The 19,452-nt window shown below is 46.6% G+C and overlaps 1 protein-coding gene across 1 annotated transcript; it reads left to right on the plus strand.

The window, feature by feature from the left end:
* Positions 1-5,135: 5,135 nt before the first annotated feature.
* Positions 5,136-7,964, plus strand: RFPL1 (ret finger protein like 1). Its single transcript, XM_063603205.1, has 2 exons — positions 5,136-5,176; positions 7,478-7,964. The coding sequence occupies exons 1-2, from the start codon at positions 5,136-5,138 to the stop codon at positions 7,956-7,958; spliced, it is 522 nt and encodes a 173-aa protein (XP_063459275.1). The 3' UTR covers positions 7,959-7,964.
* The last annotated feature ends 11,488 nt before the right edge of the window (positions 7,965-19,452 follow it).

The raw sequence follows: 19,452 nt of genomic DNA on the forward strand, positions 1-19,452 counted from the left end.
GTGGTGCATGCCTGTAATCCCAAGACTTGGGAGGCTGAGGCAGAAGAATCGCTCGAACCCAGGAGGCAGAGGTTGCAGTGAGCCAATATTGGTGCCATTGTACTCGTGCCTGGGCAACAAGAGCAAAACTCAGTCTCAAATAAATAAATAAATTAGCTGGGCATAGTGGCGGGCACATGTTATCCCAGCTATTCCAGAAACTGAGGCAGGAGAATCACTTGAACCTGGGAGGCAGAGGTTGCAGTAAGCCAAGATCGCGCCACTGCACTCCAGCTTGGGCGACAAGAGTGAAACTCCATCTCAAAAAAAAGAAAAACATGTGCCGTTGGATAAGGACACACAGGTACATGGACGGAAACACACACACACACACACACACACACACACACACACATACACACACTCTCTCTCTGCTGTGGGGGTGCTGATAGGATTGTGTGTTTTCTTTCCCCTGGAAACAAAAACATAATTATTTTAGCACTTGGAGCTAATGTTCTTCCCTTTCTGAGCTCTAAAAGGAGTGGTCAATTTCTTACATCATCAACAGTTCAATTTTCTAGATCTACCACAAGCTCTAGGCCATTCCTGCCACATGTTTCCAGGCCTTCATTCCCACCCCTACTCCCTACCGCCATAGGAGGAAAACAGAAGGGACAGGAAGAGAAAGCATAGGACAAGGCCCATTATTAAACAAGTAATACCTTTCTTGGTCGTGGTGAAATATTTTGAGTCAGTCATTTTGGTCCCTTATCTGTAGCCAGGCTTCTGCAAGAGAGAGAAGAGAGGGGTGACTTTCAGTTATGCTCCATCCCATCTTCAGTTATGGTGCAGAGGGAGGAGGAGAAGGATCCAGAACACATGTGGTACAGGAAAACAGCTGCTTATCTATTTCCTGGAGAAACGAACTTTAGATCATGGCAGATTAGATTTTGAAAAGTAATTCTGAGGAATCTATCAACTTTTTTTTTTTTTTTTTCTTCAGAGATGGGATCTCACCATGTTGCCCAGGCTGGTCTCAAACTCCTGGGCTCAGCCAATCCTCCTGCCTCGGCCTCCCAAACTGCTGGGATTACAGGTGTGAGCCACCACACCTGATCCCATCAAATTTTTGAATGTGCCTCTTCTAGAAATCTTTCCCACAAAAATATCTGCACAAGGATGGACGGGCTTACAGCAGCCCCTTTGTGGGACCCACTTTGCTCAGCACTGTCCTAAATGCTTGGCACACATTAACTCATTAGAAGCCTCATCACAGCATCATCAAGGCACGATGTTACCCTATACAGTCAAATGAGATTAGAAAATACCAAGCTTAAAAGGCTAGGGAGACTTCTTCTCCCCATGACTTCTCTAAGGTGCTAAAACAGTAACATGTATGATTCATCTGTGGAAAGGGCTAGAATCTATAGCAGTTCCCAAATCTACCTGGCCAAATTTCTTACAGGCTCTCTCAGGACATCTCCTAGAGCAAAGCTCACGGTGTAAAGTACTATTGTAAGACAATAAGGGCCAGGTGCTATAGCTCATGCCTGTAATCCCAGCCAAGGCACGTGGATCACCTGAGGTCAGGAGATCGAGACCAGATGAAACCCATCTCTACTAAAAATACAAAAAATTAGCTGGGCGTGGTGGTGCGTGCCTGTAATCCCAGTTACTCAGGAGGCTGAGGCGGAAAAATCACTGGAACCCGGGAGACGGAGGCTGCAGTGAGCCAAGATAGCACCACTGCACTTCAGCCTAGGAGACAGAATCCTGCTTTGTCTCAGAAAAAAAAAGACCATAGGACAAAGAAAGTAGTGAAGCTCCGCCATTCATTCAACAAAAATTTACTGAGCATCTACTGTGTACCTCAATAGTTCTTCTGGGCAACAGATGAAAGAAAAGAAGTTACACAGGAACAAAGATACCCTGGATACATGGCCAAGACTTCTAGGATGGTTCTAAGATTTATTAAGAATCTATCATTTACCGAGCCCCTATTAAAGGCAGGAGCTTCACCCACATTACCTCATTTAATCTTGTCAATAATATAACTGCTTTGAATCCCATTTTACAGAAAATGAAAAGGACTCAGGGATGTTGCATAATTTGCTCAAGGTCAAATGGCTTGATAGGTGAAGCCGCCAATTCTCATGGAGGAGGCAGGTGAGCTGGCCTGAAGAAAATTAATTGTCCAGAGCATTCTGAAAAAAAAATCTACAGAACATATGATCCTTCAAGTCAAAAAACTGATAGGATCACCAATATAGATTTTATAGATTACAGTAAGACTTGAGGAGATTGATTGCTGTTTGATGGTGAATTAGGGAATGAAATGAGATGAGTGGACATGGACAAGGAAGGAGGAAGTGGGTTCCAAACATGACTTAGGCAGGGTGAGTCTGTCCTCCATATTTCAGCAGAGACACAGTCAGGTATGGGTAGGTGGATGAGTAGAGATCATGGGTGTCAGGGCAGAAGCCACCACTGTCGGGGACATAATAGGGGCCCACCACCATTTATAGGTGTAATTCTTTGCCCAGGCTGACCATAACCTCTTCATTTAAATGTCCCTTTTCCCCGGAGTTATGGAGAGTGATAGTATTTTCTGTAGCCAGGACCCCTGTTGAAGCCCATGGCACACCGATGAGGAGACCAGCGTCTGCAACTCGCCCCACTCACAGAAACAAACACCATAGGTGCTCCATTCCCAACTCTTCTCAACCCTGGGGTGAGGTTGTTTGGTACAATGGGTGCCAATATTCACCATGCATTAGAATTACCAGGCCCATTTAAATGTCAGAGTCCTGGGAACCTTTGCTAGAGACAAATTCAAATTAAGTTACTCTGTGTTTTTGCTACTCAGCAAAGTCCCCAAGCCAGCAGGATCAATCCTGAGACTTCCCAGTTCAGCATCTGCATTTTAACAAGATCCCCAGGTAATCTGAGCACACTAAGTTTAGAGAATCCTTTGTCTAACCCATGACATAGACATCAGGTTTTTTTTTTTTGGAGACGGAGTCTCACTCTGTCACCCAGGCTGGAGTGCAGTGGCGCAATCTTGGCTCACTGCAAGCTCCGCCCCCCCAGGTTAATGCCATTCTCCTGCCTCAGCCCGTGAGTAGCTGGGACTACAGGCGCCCACCACCACGCCTGGCTAATTTTTTGTATTTTTAGTAGAGACAGCGTTTCACCGTGTTAGCCAGGATGGTCTCGATCTCCTGACCTCGTGATCCACCCGCCTCGGCCTCCCAAAGTGCTGGCATTACAGGCATGAGCCACCATGCCCAGCCAGCCTCTTTTTTGGAGATCACCAGGTGATTCTGTATGTTGTCAGGGCTGAGAATCTGATGATGAAGAAGCATCTCAATTTTAGGTGCCAGACAGCAGCTAATCCCCATATGGAATGAGGGGTCAGTTGCACAGATGATTTTTCCTGGTCTGGTCGTGGGAAGGGGGCAATGTATACAGATCCCTTACCTTGGAACTTCCGCATCCTTGGGTTCATCTGCAGAATCTTCTTCAGCTTGGGCTCCAGTTCCTTGATGTGGGAAGCCAGCCTCTCTAGCTGCCGATTGGGCCTGATTTTGTTCTTCTGAGAGACCATGGAACAGCAACAGCAAAGTAGATCCTCCCCATGGGGCTCCTTCTGCAGTGAATTGATGCACTTGAAGCAGACGGCGCATCCACACTCCAGGGACATTGGTTTTTCCAGATAGTCTGAGCAGACGGGACAGCTGCTTGCTTCTTGGAAGAGTGCAGCCATGTCCACTGCCAGGGGAAAAGTGCACAAGGGAAGAAAATTTCCGTGAGGTGAAAGCCTGTTAGTTGTGACAAGTGACAACCTTTTCATGCATAGAGGTATTGTGTTCCAGCTTTGTCACTTCTAGAACAAGACCATGAGTACAAACACTCAAGCACATCCCCCCACCCCCCGTCTTCAGAGATTTGAAGTTCTATTGGGAAAGAAAGTCACGAATCATCACTGTGCTCTGAGCTGAGGTGGAGGAAGGGTCCATTCTACTGGTGACCCAGCAGCTGAGCCTGAGCCAGTGACACGGCAGCACCCATGTGAGGAACAGCGAGCTGGGGTCATTTCACCTCCTCCTAGGGGAACCCCAGCAAGAGATTGATTGATGAACATAAGAGGTCAGGAGTTTGAGAGCAGCCTGGCTAACAGGGCCAAACCCCTTCTCTACTAAAAATACAAAAATTAGCCAGACGTGGTGGCGAGTGCCTGTAATTCCAGCTATTTGGGAGGCTGAGGCAGGAGAATCACTTGAATCCGGGAGATGAGGGTTACGGTGATCTGAGATCATGCCACTGCACTCTAGCCTGGGCGACAGAGCAAAACTTCATGTCAAAAAAAAAAATTATTGATAATCTTTATTTAGGTTTGTAATGATGTATTTTTTGTCCATATTTTTAGAGACACGAATGGAATATATAGACTAATAGATATGATATCTGCAATTTGTTTCAGACAACTGTATAGAAGAAGTTATTTGAGGCTGGGTGCAGTGGCTCACGCCTGTAATCTCAGTATTTTGGGAGGCCGAGGCGGGAGGATCGCCTGAGGTCAGGAGTTCAAGACCAGCCTGACCAATATGGTGAAACACTCTCTCTCCTAAAAATAGAAAAATTAGCTGGGCATGGTGAGTGCCTGTAATCCCAACTACTCGGGAGGCTAAGGCAGGAGAATTGCTTCAACCCGGGAGGTGGAGATTGCAGTGAGCAGAGATCGTGCCATTGCACTCCGGCCAGGGTGATAGAGCAGACTCTGTATCAAAAAAAAAAAAAGTTATTTGATTGTGGGTGGGTCAACATTAGCTGTATTATCCTCCTGTTTCCTTATTTTTGTCCTGTCAGTTTTCTATAATATCTTACAAGGCAGTAAAGAGAGGGCTTAGTCTTGGGACAGCACCCAGGGGGACATCGAGAGAGGAGTCTGGCGTTCTACCCAGCAGGGCCATTGAGAAGGTGGAGACGAACATGGTTCTCTTTGCTACAGAGGCTCAGCCTTTACATCCATGAAATGGGGCCAGAAAGAGTGGTGAGAATCAGGACCCTTAAGTTTCCTTCCAACTTGTAGGTTGTGATTTGGGGTTGGGGTGGCTGTGATTAAGTTCCAAAAGAACACATTTATCTGCCGCAAGATGGCTCTGTCCAGGCCTGACCTGGCCACCCAGCAGCTCTGGTGAAGGCACCTGTGCTGGAAACACTGAGGGGGGTGCCTGACAGTGCCCAGGACTGATGAAGAGGGCTGGGAAGTGCATCTCCCAAAGCCACCTCACCTGCTGACAGGTACCCTGGGATGAATGTGTCTCTGACCTCAGGCTGTAGGGGCACAAGGTGGGGGCTGAGCCACATGAGTGAGGGAGAAAGTAGGGCCTGGTGAGATGGGGTCTAGGGTAGCTGAGTCCTGTGAAAGCCTGTTCCTGCCTGTAGCCCTCAAGTCACATTTACCCTGCCTTGACCTAGTGTCACCTGGCCCCGATTCCTAACTGAATAGGATTCTGACACAGCCTCCATCAGACAACCAGTGGATGCCCATTCTGTGCTGGGGAAGGTGCCTTTCTCATTCCAAGACTAGAGATGATTCAACAGCTTGTGATTCTCCCTTATTTGGAATCCCACTGGGCCCAATCTGTTTTCCATTGCCAATGCCCTGCTGCTAAAAGTATACCATATCAAGCATCCTCCCTAAAGACTGAGGGCCCATCGTGGAAGAGGAGGGCACATGAGATTGTAAGAGCTGGACTGGGGGTGGGGGTGAAGGGTGGAGGCCAAAGCAACTGTATCTTGGGTGCTGATATTTGCCGTGTTGGCCTCTGATGAACCCCTGTTCCAGGAGGCCTCTAAGAGTTCCAGTTTACCTGTTGTTCTGTGTAAGAGCAGGTACTTGCCATGAATCCTGCCCTTTGGTCAAACAACCTTGACGTTACTCTACTTCAATTATCCTACACATCCCTTGTAATTCACCCTTTCTATATGGTATATAAGCCCTAGAGGGTCTGGGGGATAATGGTGCAGGGATTCACTATCTTCTCTTACCACAACCGGAGACATAGACAGGGCTTCTGTTCATAAGTCCCTATTAAATGTTTCTAAGAAAGTGGATTTGTCAGCTTTCTTCAGCCTCTCAGCCTCCTGGGACTTTTAGGGATACGTTTTCACAGCCCTGTCCCCTAAGAAACATGGATTCATTGCTAATGTTGAAAAACGAAATGTTCACCAAAAGCATGCAGGAGTAGCTACACTTGTGTCAGACAAAATAGACATTAAGTCAAAAAACATAAAAAGAGACATAGCAGGTCATTATATAATGATGAAGAGATCAAAGCAGCAAGAGGATATAACAATTATATATGCACCTAACTCAGGAGCACCAGATATAGAAAGTAAATATTATTAGAGCTAATGAGACTCTAATACAATAATAATTAGGGAGTTCAACACCCCAGTTTTAGAAATGCCTAGATCATCTAGGTAAAATAAAATAAAATAATGTAAAATAAGTCAGATTGAAGCTGCATTATAGGCTAAGTAGAGCTAACAGATGAACAGTTGCAGAATCTACATTCTTCTCCTCAGCACATGGGATCCTCTCCAGGATGGACCACATGGTAGGTCACAAAGCAAGTCTCAAAAATATTTAAAAATTGAAATCATATTAAGTAATCTTCTCAGACCACAATGAAATATAACAAAAAATCAATAACAAACAGAGTTTTGGAGCCTACAGAAAGATATAAATTAAGTCACATGCTACTGAACCATTGGGTCAATGAAGAAATGAAGATGGAAATTGAAAAATGTCTTGAAACAGATGAAAATGAAAACATAATATACCAAAATCTATGGTGTATAATAAAAGCAGTACTGACAGGGAAGTTAATAGCAATAAATGCTGACAGCAAAAAAGTAGAATGCTTTCAAATAAACAAGTTAACAATGTACCTCATAGAACTTGAAAAGCAAGAACAAACCAAACCCAAAATGAGAAGAAAAGAGATAATAAAAGATCAGAGCAGAACTAAACAAAATAGAGACTTAAAAAACTCACAGTGAAAGGAAAAGTTGGGTTTTTTGTCTTTCATTTTTTTGTTTTAGATAGGGTCTCGCTCTGTCACCCAGTCTGGAGTGCAGTGGCATTATCATGGCTCACTGCAGCCTTGGACTCCAGGCTCAAGCAATCCTCCCACCCCAGCCTCTAAAGTAGCTGAGACTATAGGTGCACACCATCATGCCCTGTGAATTTTTCTATTTTTTGTAGAGACGAGGGTCTTACTATGTTGCCCGGGCTGGTCCTGTACTGCTGCAAGCAATCCTCCTACCTCAGCCTCCCAAGTGCTGAGATTACAGGCATGAGCCACTGTTCTCAGCCAAGAAGTTGATTTTTTGAAAAGATTAACAAAATTGACAAACTGTGAGCTAGGCTAACTAAGAAAAAAGAAGAAGAAGACCCAAATAAATTAAGAAATCAGAAATGAAAAAGGAGACACGAGAGATTTGACGTGTCCATTTGTGTCCTGGGCTCCCCTCGCTTTACCTGTGGCCGCCACTACTGGGAGGTGGATGTGGGAACAAGCGCAGAATGGGACCTGGGAGTCTGCAGAGAATCTGTTCACCGCAAAGGGAGGATCCATCTGACCACAGAGCGTGGATTCTGGACTGTGAGTTTGAGGGATGGAAGCCGCCTCTCTGCCAGCACGGTGCCGCTGACTTTCCTCTTCGTAGACCGCAAGTTACAGCGAGTGGGGATTTTTCTGGATATGGGCATGCAGAATGTTTCCTTTTTTGACGCTGAAGGTGGTTCCCATGTCTATATATTCAGGAGTGTCTCTGCTGAGGAGCCACTGCGCCCGTTTTTTGCTCCTCCAAGTCCACCTAATGGTGATAAGAGTGTCTTGAGTATCTGTCCTGTGATGAACCCGGGCACTACTGATGCTCCAGTCCATCCTGGGGAGGCCAAATAAGCCCCCACTGCAAAAAAACAAAAAACAGGTTAAGAAAATTACTTGGGTGGGCAGACTTAGGAACACTCTACTCGGTAAAAGCGTTATACAAAGTCATAGGAGAAAAATATGGGACAATTCATGATTATACTTAATCTAATTTGATTAGTTTATAAATTGAGTCCTAAGTATTAATTATTGCCACCATCCAACTCATTGAGTCTTATGGTTCACATCTTGTTTCCTATAGAAATATTCTGTATTCTGGGATCAATTTCCAAATGCTTTTTTATTTCTGTAAGTTCAAATTAATGTATTATAGAAGTTATGAGTTAAATAAACATTGGAATATCACCTAATGGATTATGTGACTTTCTTTCCTCAGCCTCCTGAGTAGCTGGGATTACAGGCAACCACCACCACACCTAGCTAATTTTTTGTATTTTTAGTAGAGACAGGATTTCACCATGTTGGCCAGGCTGGTCTCGAACCCTTGACCTCATGATTCACCCACCTCAGCCTCCCAAAGTGCCGGGATTACAGGCGTGAGCCACTGCACCCAGCCGGATTATGTGATTTTCTAAATGATAGGAATACGATAGATTTTATTCATAGTAAATGCGTGAGCATGTGTATGTGTGTGCGTGTGTGTGTGTGTGTGTGTGTATTTGGACAGAGAGCTGGATAAATGCCTATGTCCTATCCAGAACTGAAAAAACAAGTTGTTGCCATCATTGCTCAGTATTGGTAACATTTTCCTGGATGTGCGTTCATCTACATTAACAACGATAATTCCCAATTAATTATTATAATTATTAATTATAATTGTTACAATTAATAAACCTCTGCAGGCTAACAAAGCAAAAAAAAAAAAAAAAAACACCACACATTACTCATATTAGAAATGAAAGAGGGGCCATGTCTACCAAACTGTTGAGCATTAAAAGGATAATCAGGGACTGTTATGAATGACTCTATTCCCACAGTTTGATAACCTAGGTGAAATGTATCAATTCCTTGAGAGACATAATCTTCCCAAGGTCACACTAGAAACAGACAATCTGAACAGCCTCTGCCTATTAAGTGAACTGACATTAAGAACATTCCAAAAAGACAACACCAGAACCAAATGATTTCTCTTATGAAATCCACCAAATTCTTATGAATCCTAACATATTTTCACAATATAATCCAAAAATTGTGCTCCTAGGTATGTACTCAGCTGAAATGAAAAGTTATGTCCACACAAAGCCTGCACAGGAATGTTTACAGCAGCTTTATCTATAACCACCCAAACTAGAAGCAAGATGTTCAAGAGGTGAATGAAAAAAAAAAATCATCCATAAAACACAATATTATTCTGTGATTTAAAGGAGTTCTCCAACAAGGCATAGAAAAGACAATGGCATGTATCAGAAAGACTGTGAGGGCATGCCTTCATTGGATGAGACACACAGAAAGGCGGCAGAGCAGGGTGACTTTATGTTAATTAGTGAAGTAAGTTCATCTGAAAAAGCTACATAATACTGGGTTGGTGCAAAACTAGTTGCAGTTTCCGGCATTTAAAGAATGGGAAAGCCGCAATTACTTTTGCATCAACCTAATACATGACTCCAACTACATGACATTCTGGAAAAGGCAAAACCAAGGGGACGGTAAAAATATCAATAGTTGGTAAGGTTTCTGGAGAAAGAGGACAGAGATTCACAAGTAAAGAAGAGGGAAGTTTTGGAGTCGGGAGAGTATTCCTCATGAGATCAAAATGGTAAACATAACATCATAAATATTTCAAAATTCATAGAAATGTGTAACAGGAAGAAAGAACACTATGTGAATGACAGACTTTAGTTACTAATGTATCCCTTTGGCCTTTCTCTTCAAGGATCCCTGAGGAGACAGAGCCCCAGTGCCCTCAGGCATCCATGCTTAGAATGAAGCCACACCCCACCCCTGGTATCCAGAATGATCCGGTTCCAAACGTCCCTGGGAGAACTGTGAGCAGAAGGTCCTGTGCGGCAGAACCCCAGGCCGGAAGGGTGGCAGGGCTGATCCTGCACATCCAGCAGTTCTGTTTTCCCTCCCTCCCACCCCAGGCTCTTCTCCTGTCATTTCCCTGCATCTCCCTGTTTCTTCCTGTCTGGATCTTTCTCCTTCCCTCCCTCTCTCTCTCGCGTTGAGTGTGCGTGGTCTCTGTCACTGCTGCCTTGGCCACCTGCAGACGTCTCTCTCTGATTCCACCCCTGGGTTCACTGACATCCGACATGGGATGCTCTTGGTGCTTCCTGGCACACCAGCCCAGTCCTGAGAGGGAACTGGCAGCCACAGGCACACCGACTCATAGGGCACAGGAGCCTACGAATACATGGCCCCCTCTTCCGAGCTGCAAGTGGACCATTCTATTTATTTTTTTTATTTTTTGAGACGGAGTCTTGCTCTGTCACCCAGGCTGGAGTGCAGTGGCCCAGCTACTTGGGATTACAGAATTGCTTGAATCTGGGAGACGGAGGTTGCAGTGAGCTGAGATCACACCACAGCACTCCACCCTGGGTGACAGAGCAAGACTTCACCTCAGAAAAAAAAAAAAAAAAAAAAAAATTAGCCGGGCATGGTGGCCACACCTATAGTCCCAGCTACTTAGGAGGCTGAGGTTCACTTGAACCTGGAAGGCAGACGTTGCAATGAGTCAAGGTCATGCCATTGCACTTTAGCCTGGGTGACAGAGTCAGACTCATCTCAAAAAAAAAAAAATCTCCTTTAATTCCCACAACCACCCTACGAAGTAGGTATCATTACTTCCCCCATCTTACAGAGGGAAAGTGAGACTCAGGGAGGGAGGGGATTCACCCAAGATCACACAGCTGGCAAGAGGCAGAACCTGGCTGCCTGGTTCCAAAGCCCATACCCTTAGCTGTCATGCAGTACAGCCTCTGCCTACTCCGAGCTCCTCAGGAACACAGACGACATCTTTCCTGACTGTGGGTGCCACTCCCCAGCATGAGAAGTGTTTGCCAAATGAATCCGTGAATGGTCGTGCAGAAGAAGGTGCGCTCCAAGAGGGCACAGGCTATATTGTTTTATTCCTGTGTCTCAGCAATATCCAAAAAGAGCCAGGCACAGTGAGTGCCCATTAGACATCTACTGAATGGATCAAAAAATGGTTTGGGCCAGGTGCGGTGGCTCACAGCTGTAATCCCAGCACTTTGGGAGGCTGATATGGGAGGATTATTCGAGCCTAGGGGTTCAAAACCAGCCTGGGAAAGATGGAAAGACTCCATCTCTACAGAAAAATTTATAAAAAATTAGCCAGGTACAGTGGAGTATACCTGTAGTCCCAGCTACTCTGGAGGCTGAGGCAGGAGGATCACTTGAGCCTGGAAGTTCAAGGTTACAGTGAGCAATGATCGCGCCACTGCACTCCAACCCGGGAGACACAGTGAAACTCTGTCTCCGTAGAAAATAAATAAATAAATAAATATTTTAAAAACTTAAGAAAATGAATGGTTTGGGGGCTCAGTGAGGTGGTGGGACTTGTGGGACATCCAGATGAAAGAGCAAACCTGAAAGGTGGCCCAGAGGCCAGGACTAAGGATCAGGGAAGCCACAGGTGGATCCAGGACAGTGGATGAGACACACGAGGTGGATGGGAGTGGGGGTGGCAGAGTTGAGTGGGGGACAGGAGACCAAAAGACAACCGCAGTCCCCCCCATTGTCCTTGGGGGATACATTCCAAGATCCCCAGAGGAGGCCTGAAACCATGGATAGTACTGAGCCCATATATACTATGTTTGCTCCTATACACCCATACCCGTGAAACAATTTCATTTATAAATTAGGCACAATAAGAGATGAACAACAAGAGTAACCAAAAAGGACAATGATAACATCACGTTCATAATTTCACAGATAGATTTGTTCTTACCATAGGTCTTAGCAACCTCAGCATATAATTTTTTTCTTTTCTTTTTTTTACAAATTCAACTTTTATTTAGTTTCAGGGGTACATGTGCAGGTCGGTTCTACAGATAAATTGCATGCTTGGTATACAGAGTGTTTTGTCACCCAGGTAGTAAGTACCATACCCAATAGGTAGTTTGTTTTGGTTTTTGAGAAAGAGTGTCGCTCTGTCACCCAGGCTGGAGTGCAGTGGCATGATCTCGGCTCACTGCAACCTCTGCCTCCTGGGTTCAAGCAATTCTCCTGCCTCAGCCTCCTGAGTAGCTGGAACTACAGGCACTCACCACCACACCTGGCTAATTTTTGTATTTTTAGTAGAGATGGGGCTTCACCATGTTGGCCAGGCGAGACTCGAACTCCTGACCTCAGGTGATCCGCCCGCCTTGGCCTCCCAATGTGCTGGGATTACAGGCATGAGCCACCCAGCCAGGCCTCAATAGGTAGTTTTACGGCTCTCACTCTCCACCTTCAAGTAGGCCCATATCTATTGTTCTTTGCATCCTTCTTTGCGTCCCTGTGCACTCAATGTTTAGCTCCCAGTTCTGAGTGAGAACATGTGGTGTTTGTTTTTTTGTTCCTGCATTAGTTTGCTTAGGATGACGGCCTCCGGCTCCATTCATGTTGCTGCAAAGGACATGATCTCATTCTCTTTTACTTTTTTCCCTAGAGTGCTCAGCAGATTTTCTTTCTTTCTTTTTTTTTTTTTTTTTTTGAGACAGTCTTGCTCTGTTGCCCAGGCTGGAGTGCAGTGGCGTGATCTCAGCTCACTACAACCTCCGCCTCCTGGGTTCAAGCAATTCTCCTGCCTCAGCCTCCTGAGTAGCTGGGATTACAGGTGTGCACCACCACGCCTGGCTAATTTTTTTTTTTTTTTTTTGAGACAGAGTCTCACTCTGTCGCCCAGGCTGGAGTGCAATGGTACAATTTCGGCTCACTGCAACCTCTGCCTCCTGGGTTCAAGCAGTTCTCTGCCTCAGCCTCCCGAGTAACTGGGATTACAGTCACCCACTACCATGGCCGGCTAATTTTTTATATTTTTAGTAGAGATGGGGTTTCACCGTCTTGGCCAGGCTGGTCTTCAACTCCTGACCTCGTGATCCACCCACCTTCACCCCAGAAAGTGCTGGGATTACAGGAGTGAGCCACCGTGCCCAGCCTAATTTTTGCATTTTTCAGTAGAGATGGGGTTTCACCATGTTGGCAAGGCTGGTCTTGAACTCCTGACGTCAGGTGATCCACCCACCTCAGCCTCCCAAAGTGCTGGGATTATAGGCTGGAGCCACTGTACCCGGCGATTTTCTTCTTTTCTTATTGAGAACCTTTACCTTTTCATTTAAAGGAAGCGCTTCACAACTTCTCTTTGGCATATCTGAATTGCCAGCATCACGAATCTTGCTCTTTGGGGCTATAGTTAAGTCAGATAAGGATTTCTTGAACACAAGCACTGCAAAACTGTGATGGTTGATTTGATAACTGGGAGGGCTACTATGTGATTATGGGGTAGTGAAAAATAGCGTCGGTACATTGGACAAAGGGAGGATTCACACCCCAGTCAGCTGGAGATTTCATCACACTGCTCACAATGGGGCGCAATTTAATAAGTGCTTGGTAAACATTTTAATGATGGGGTTAGTAAGGGGTGGAGCAGGGACTCGAACCTGCATCTGTAAGGCTCTTTTCTGGCTTTTAACAGCCACCCCTAAGCTATGTGTACCTGGCCCTCCCATGTCACTGTGTGCTCTTTTTTTTTAGAGACAAAGTCTTACTCTGTCACCCACCCAGGCTGGAGAACAGTGGCATGGTCATAGCTCACTGCAGCCTTGAACTCCTGGGCTCGACTGATCCTCCTGCTAATTTTATTATTTTTTGTAAAGACAGGGTCTTGCTATGTTGCCCAGGCTGGTTCCTCATCTCGTGATCTGCCTGCCTCAGCCTCCCAAAGTACTGGGATCACAGGTGTGAGCTATGCTCCTGTCTTAGTGGTTGGAAGCTCAGGATCTGGTTTTGAGAACGGATAAATAATGACAGGTGAGCTGAACAAAGAAATGGTGAAAAAACAGCAGCTCAGGGTGGTCAGGACTCAGAAATGCCTGTGGTGGACCCACCGTGGGAGCTACAGGTAGACAAATGTACACACTTTGGGATGCGCTCAGACACCCCCTGGAATGCCTGCTGAGATGAATTCTGAGTATACGCTTGGCTCCTGCTAGAGGGTTGAGCTGGACTTCCTGACTGCTCACCAGTCCCATGCCAGGCTCTATCTGATGCATTTCTTTTTATTTTATTTTATTTGATTATAAACCACCTTTTGAAAATATCTAATGCATTTCAAACCCCAAAAATGTGCTGAGCTACCCAGGGCTACCCAGCGCTGCCACTGCCCCTTCAGCTCTCTCTACCCTGGCACCCTCTCTCCTTCACTCCTGTCACTGGCTCGCCTGGGCCCTGCCTCCCTGGCCTGGGTGGCATTAACAGCCTCCAACGGGCTTCTTTGCCACCAGCCTCCCCATCTTCCTGGCCAAAGGAGTGAGCCTTCCAGTAGAGCCCCAACCAGATGCCCCTCCTGCTTACAACCCTCTCATGGCTGCTGAAATCCCTGGATAAAGTGCAAAGCCCTCTCTGAGGCCTCAAGGCCCCTCAGAACACAGCCCTGTGCCCCATCTGGCTTCATATCTCCACCATCCCTCCTGGAGCCAGTCCCACCATGATGAAGACAGTTGGCCCCACCACATTGAACTGCTTGCAGTGTCCCCACACACATCACCAAGTAGAGGCAGGCCCTGCCACTCTGGAGTCCTGTGATATAGGCCCACAATACTTACTTCTCTGTGCCTCAGTTTCCCCATCTGTAAATTGGGGGTAATAACAGAACCTAGAGGCAAAGTTGCAGGGAAGGCTTCCTGGGCCGATGCATGTGAAGAGCCCAATTGGGTGTGAGCTCTCAGTACGCCTGAGCTGCTGTTATTAGTAACTCTATTATCACTGGGTTGGTGCCTACTTCTCAAGGTTTTGAGGGAGAACAATAAGAATTAGTACCAGGGACTAGGTGCCGTGACTCGCGCCTGTAATCCCACCACTTTAGGAGGCCAAGGCAGGTGGATCACCTGAGGTCAGGTGTTCGAGACCAACCTGGCCAACATGGTGAAACCCCATCTCTACTAAAAATACAAAAATTAGGCAGGTGTGGTGGTGGGTACCTGTAGTCCCAGCTACTCGGGAGGCTGAGGCAGGAGAATGGCGTGAACCTGGGAGACAGAGCTTGCAGTGAGCCAAGATCACGCCACTGCACTCCAACCTGGGCAACAAAGCAAGACTCCATCTCAAAAAAAAAAAAAAAAATTAGTACCAGGATCTCCGGGTATCCCCACATGCAGGGCACGAAGAGGTTAGCCTCAGGCAGGAAGGCAGCACAGGCTGGCTCCAGGGGATAGGTGGGCAGGCGGCCAGGTAGCTCTTACCTGAAGCCCAGGTGCTTGTGCGTGTGCTTAATGTAGTGTCCATGGGATGAAGGGGTCTAGGTGGGCTTCAGACGTGTTGCAGGATGGGCAGAGGGCGTGCTACCCTCTCGTGGCTAGCTGAGCAGCCATCACTCTGACATAAATGAGTGGGATGCTGTGCAGGGTAGCCTGGCTGGGCACCACCGAGTGGGTCTGTGGGGGGAAGCGATGGCATCGGAGCTCTGATGTCTATGGGAGAGGTGGTGCCATGAAGGCCAGCAGGGCCCATGGAGGCAGGCTCCACTGTGCATGGGATGGAGCATCCCCCTTAGCTCACGCAGGCCTCCGGAGAGTTTACCCACATGGTCCAGCCACGCAGATGGGTATATGCCTGAAATGCAAGGATATAAACATGGTTTACTAGCACGAAGAGATGTTCGCCACACATCGTTGTTAAGAAAAGAAAAAAGGGCCGGGTGTGGTGGCTCATGCCTGTAATCCCAGCACTTTGGGAGGCCGAGGCGGGCAGATAATGAGGTCAGGAGTTCGAGACCAGCCTGGCCAAAATGGTGAAACCCTGTCTCTACTAAAAATACAAAAAATTAGCCGGGCGTCATGGTGGGCACCTGTAATCCCAGCTACTCAGGAGGCTGAGGCAGGAGAATGGCTTGAACCCGGGAGGTGGAGGTTTCAGTGAGCCGAGATCTCGCCACTGCACTCCAGCCTGGGAGACAGTGAGAGACTCTGTTTCAAAAAAAGAAAAGAACAGAAAAGAAAAAAGCAGGTTTGAAAACTTTACATACAACATCCAAAACGTGGAAACAACTCAAACACCTGTCAACTAATAAATGGACACAATGTGGTCTATCCGGACAAACGGAGGATTATTCAGCCTTGCGAAGGAATAAAGCACTGACACATGTGACAACATGGATGAGCCTGGAGGGCATTATGCAAAGCGAAAGAAGCCAGACACAAAGGACAAATATTGTGTGATCCCATTCATATGAAATGCCCGAAGTAGGTAAATCCATAGAGACAGGAAGCCCATTGCCAGGAAGTGGGGAACAGAGGGTGGGAAGTGGCTGCCAACGGGAACAGGGTTCCTTTGGGGTGATGAAAATGTTTCACAACTAGGGAGGTGATGGTTCCAAAATGTTATAAATGTCCTCAATGCCATAGAGTTGTACACTTTACAATGAGTACTTTCATGATATATGAATTTTACTTCAATTTAAAAAAATTAATAAATAGGCCGGGTGTGGTGGCTCATGCCTGTAATCCCAGCATTTTAGGAGGCTAAGGTGGGTGGACTGCTTGAGCCCAGGAGTTCAAGACCAGCCTGGGCAACACAGGGAGACCTCATCTTTACAAAAAATTAGCTGGGCGTAGTGGCATGTGCCTGTAGTCCCAGCACTTGGGAGGCTATGGTGGGAGGATACCTTGAGCCTGGGAGGCAGAGGCTGCAGTGAGCCGAGATCACACCAACGCACTCCAGCCTGAGCAACACAGTAAGATCCTGTCTCAAAAAAAAAATTAATACATAAAAGCCGAGACCATGCAGTGTAATTCCAGTTTTGTTAAGTACACACAGACAAACACAGACCCACATGTTAGCAGGAGTGGGATCATGGATAACATCTATATTCTTTTTTTTTTTTTTGCTTATATACATTTCCTAAATCATCCACAATAAACATGAAGAAGGAAAAAAAAAAAGTTTTAAAAATATTTGGCAGAGTGCGGTGGCTCACGCCTGTAATCCCAGCACTTTGGGAAGCCGAACAGGGTGGATCACTTGAGGTCAGGGGTTCAAGACCAGCCTATAATCCCAGCACTTTGGGAGGCCGAGGCGGGTGGATCACTTGAGATCAGGAGTTCCAGACCAGCCTGGCCAACATGGTGAAACCCTGTCTCTACTAAAAATACAAAGATTAGCTGGGCGTGGTGGCGTGCACCTGTAGTTCCAGCTACTCAGGAAGTCAAGGCAGGAGAATCTCTTGAACCTGGGAGGTGGAGGTTGCAGTAAGCTGAGACCATGCCACTGCACTCCAGCCTGGGCTACAGAGCGAGACTCTGTCTCAAAAAAAAAAAAAAAAACACCAAAAAAAACAAATTATAGAGTACCTACTGTATGCCCAGCTTCATGTGAATCCAAGCAATAATATCTGATATTGGCACAGCCCTTGACAGTCACAGAATACCTTCAACACCTCAGGAAGCCATTTCTGCATCCTCAGTTTCTAGGTGAGACAATTAAGGCTCCATCAAGTAAAGTCACTCTGGGCCCTAGGCCTGGACACCATGAATGCATGGACAGGTGAGAATAAAGAGACACCCCCAAGAACTACAGATGCAAAGCAAGATTGCTTTCTTTTTCTTCCTCTTTTTTTAGAGAAAGAGTCTCACTGTGTCACCCAGGCAAGATCATAGGTCACTTTAACCTCGAACTCCTGGGCTCAAGTGACCCTCCCATCCAGACTCCTGAGTAGCTGGGACTATAGCGCATGCCATCTCTGCCATCTCACCCACGTGCCCAGCAGTATTTCTCTTTTCTGTTTCTTTTTTCTCTTTTTCTTTCTTCTTTCTCTCTCTTCCTTCCTTTTCTTTTTTCTTTTCTCTTTCTTTTTCTCTTTCCTTTTCTTTCTTTCTTTCATTCTTTTTTCTTTCTTTTCTCTCTCTTTTTTTTTTTTTTTGACAGAGTCTTGCTCTGTTGCCCAAGCTGGAGTGCAGTGGCACGATCTCAGCTCACTGCAATCTCCGCCTCCTGGGTTCAAGCAATTCTCATGCCTCAGCCCACTGAGTAGCTGGGACTACAGGTGCGTGCCACCACGCCTGCCTAATTTTTGTATTTTTAGTAGAGACAGTGTTTCAACATGTTGGCCAGGCTGGTCTCGAACTCCTGACCTCAGGTTATCCACCCACCTCGGCCTCCCAAAGTGCTGGGATTATAGGTATGAGCCACCATGCCCGGCCTATTTCTTTTTGTTGTTGTTGTTGTTGTTGTTTTTGAGGAGTCTCACTCTGTCACCCAGGCTGGAGTGCAGCGGTGTAATCTCAGCTCACTGAAACCTCTGCCTCCTGGGTTCAAGCGATTCTCATATCTCAGCCTCCTAAATAGCTGGCATTACAGGCTCCCACCACCACGCCTGGCTAATTTTTGTATTTTTAGTAGAGACAGGATTTCACCATGTTGGCCAGGCTGGTCTCAAACTCCTGACCTCAGGTGATCTGCCCACCTTGGCCTCCCAAAATGCTGGGATTACAGGTGCGTGCCACCACGCCTGGCCCCCAGCAGTATTACTTATAAGCCTCTAGTGCATACTGGGCCCTCCTGGGACAATCTTCTTATTCCCAACAACAGCTCACACTCATGCACACTTCTGAGCCTTTTTCTAGGCTGGATACCTGGCCTGGAAGGTCTCTCTGCCGCTCCCCACCGCACCTCACCCCCACCAGCCTATGAGCTTCCCCATCTGGGAAGCCTGCCCTGCTTTGAAGCCAAGAACACTGTGGAAGGAGTTTCTCCCAGCCCTAAGGATGGGTCTAAGAAAGGAGGTGTCTAGGAGAGGTCCCCACAGGCAGGAGGCCTGCAGCACCCCAGACTCAGCTGGGCTCCTGCTAACCATTTCAGAAATACAGATTTTTAGAAAAAGTTTGTTTTTCCTCTTAACTATAAAAGTGACACATGCTTGTGGTTAAAAAAAAAAAAAAAAAAAAAGCCGAGCGCGATGGCTCACGCTTGTAATCCCAGCACTTTGGGAGGCTGAGGTGAGTGGATCACGAGGTCAGGAGATTGAGACCATCCTGGCCAACATGGTGAAACCCCATCTCTACTAAAAATACAAACAATTAGCTGGGTGTAGTGGCGGGCGCCTGTAGTCCCAGCTACTCAGGAGGCTGAGGCAGGAGAATCACTTGAACCCAGGAGGTGGAGGTTGCAGTGAGCCGAGATTGTGCCACTGCACTCCAGCCTGGCAACGGAGTGAGACTCCATCTCAAAAAATAATAATAATAAAAAAAGGTTCAGGCCGGGCTCAGTGGCTCACACTTGTAATCCTAGCACTTTGGGAGGTCGAGGTGGGTGGATCACCTGAGGTCAGGAGTTTGAGACCAGCCTGGCC

The sequence above is a fragment of the Pan paniscus genome, chromosome 23 (assembly GCF_029289425.2).
Source record: "Pan paniscus chromosome 23, NHGRI_mPanPan1-v2.0_pri, whole genome shotgun sequence".
NCBI lineage: Eukaryota > Metazoa > Chordata > Mammalia > Primates > Hominidae > Pan > Pan paniscus.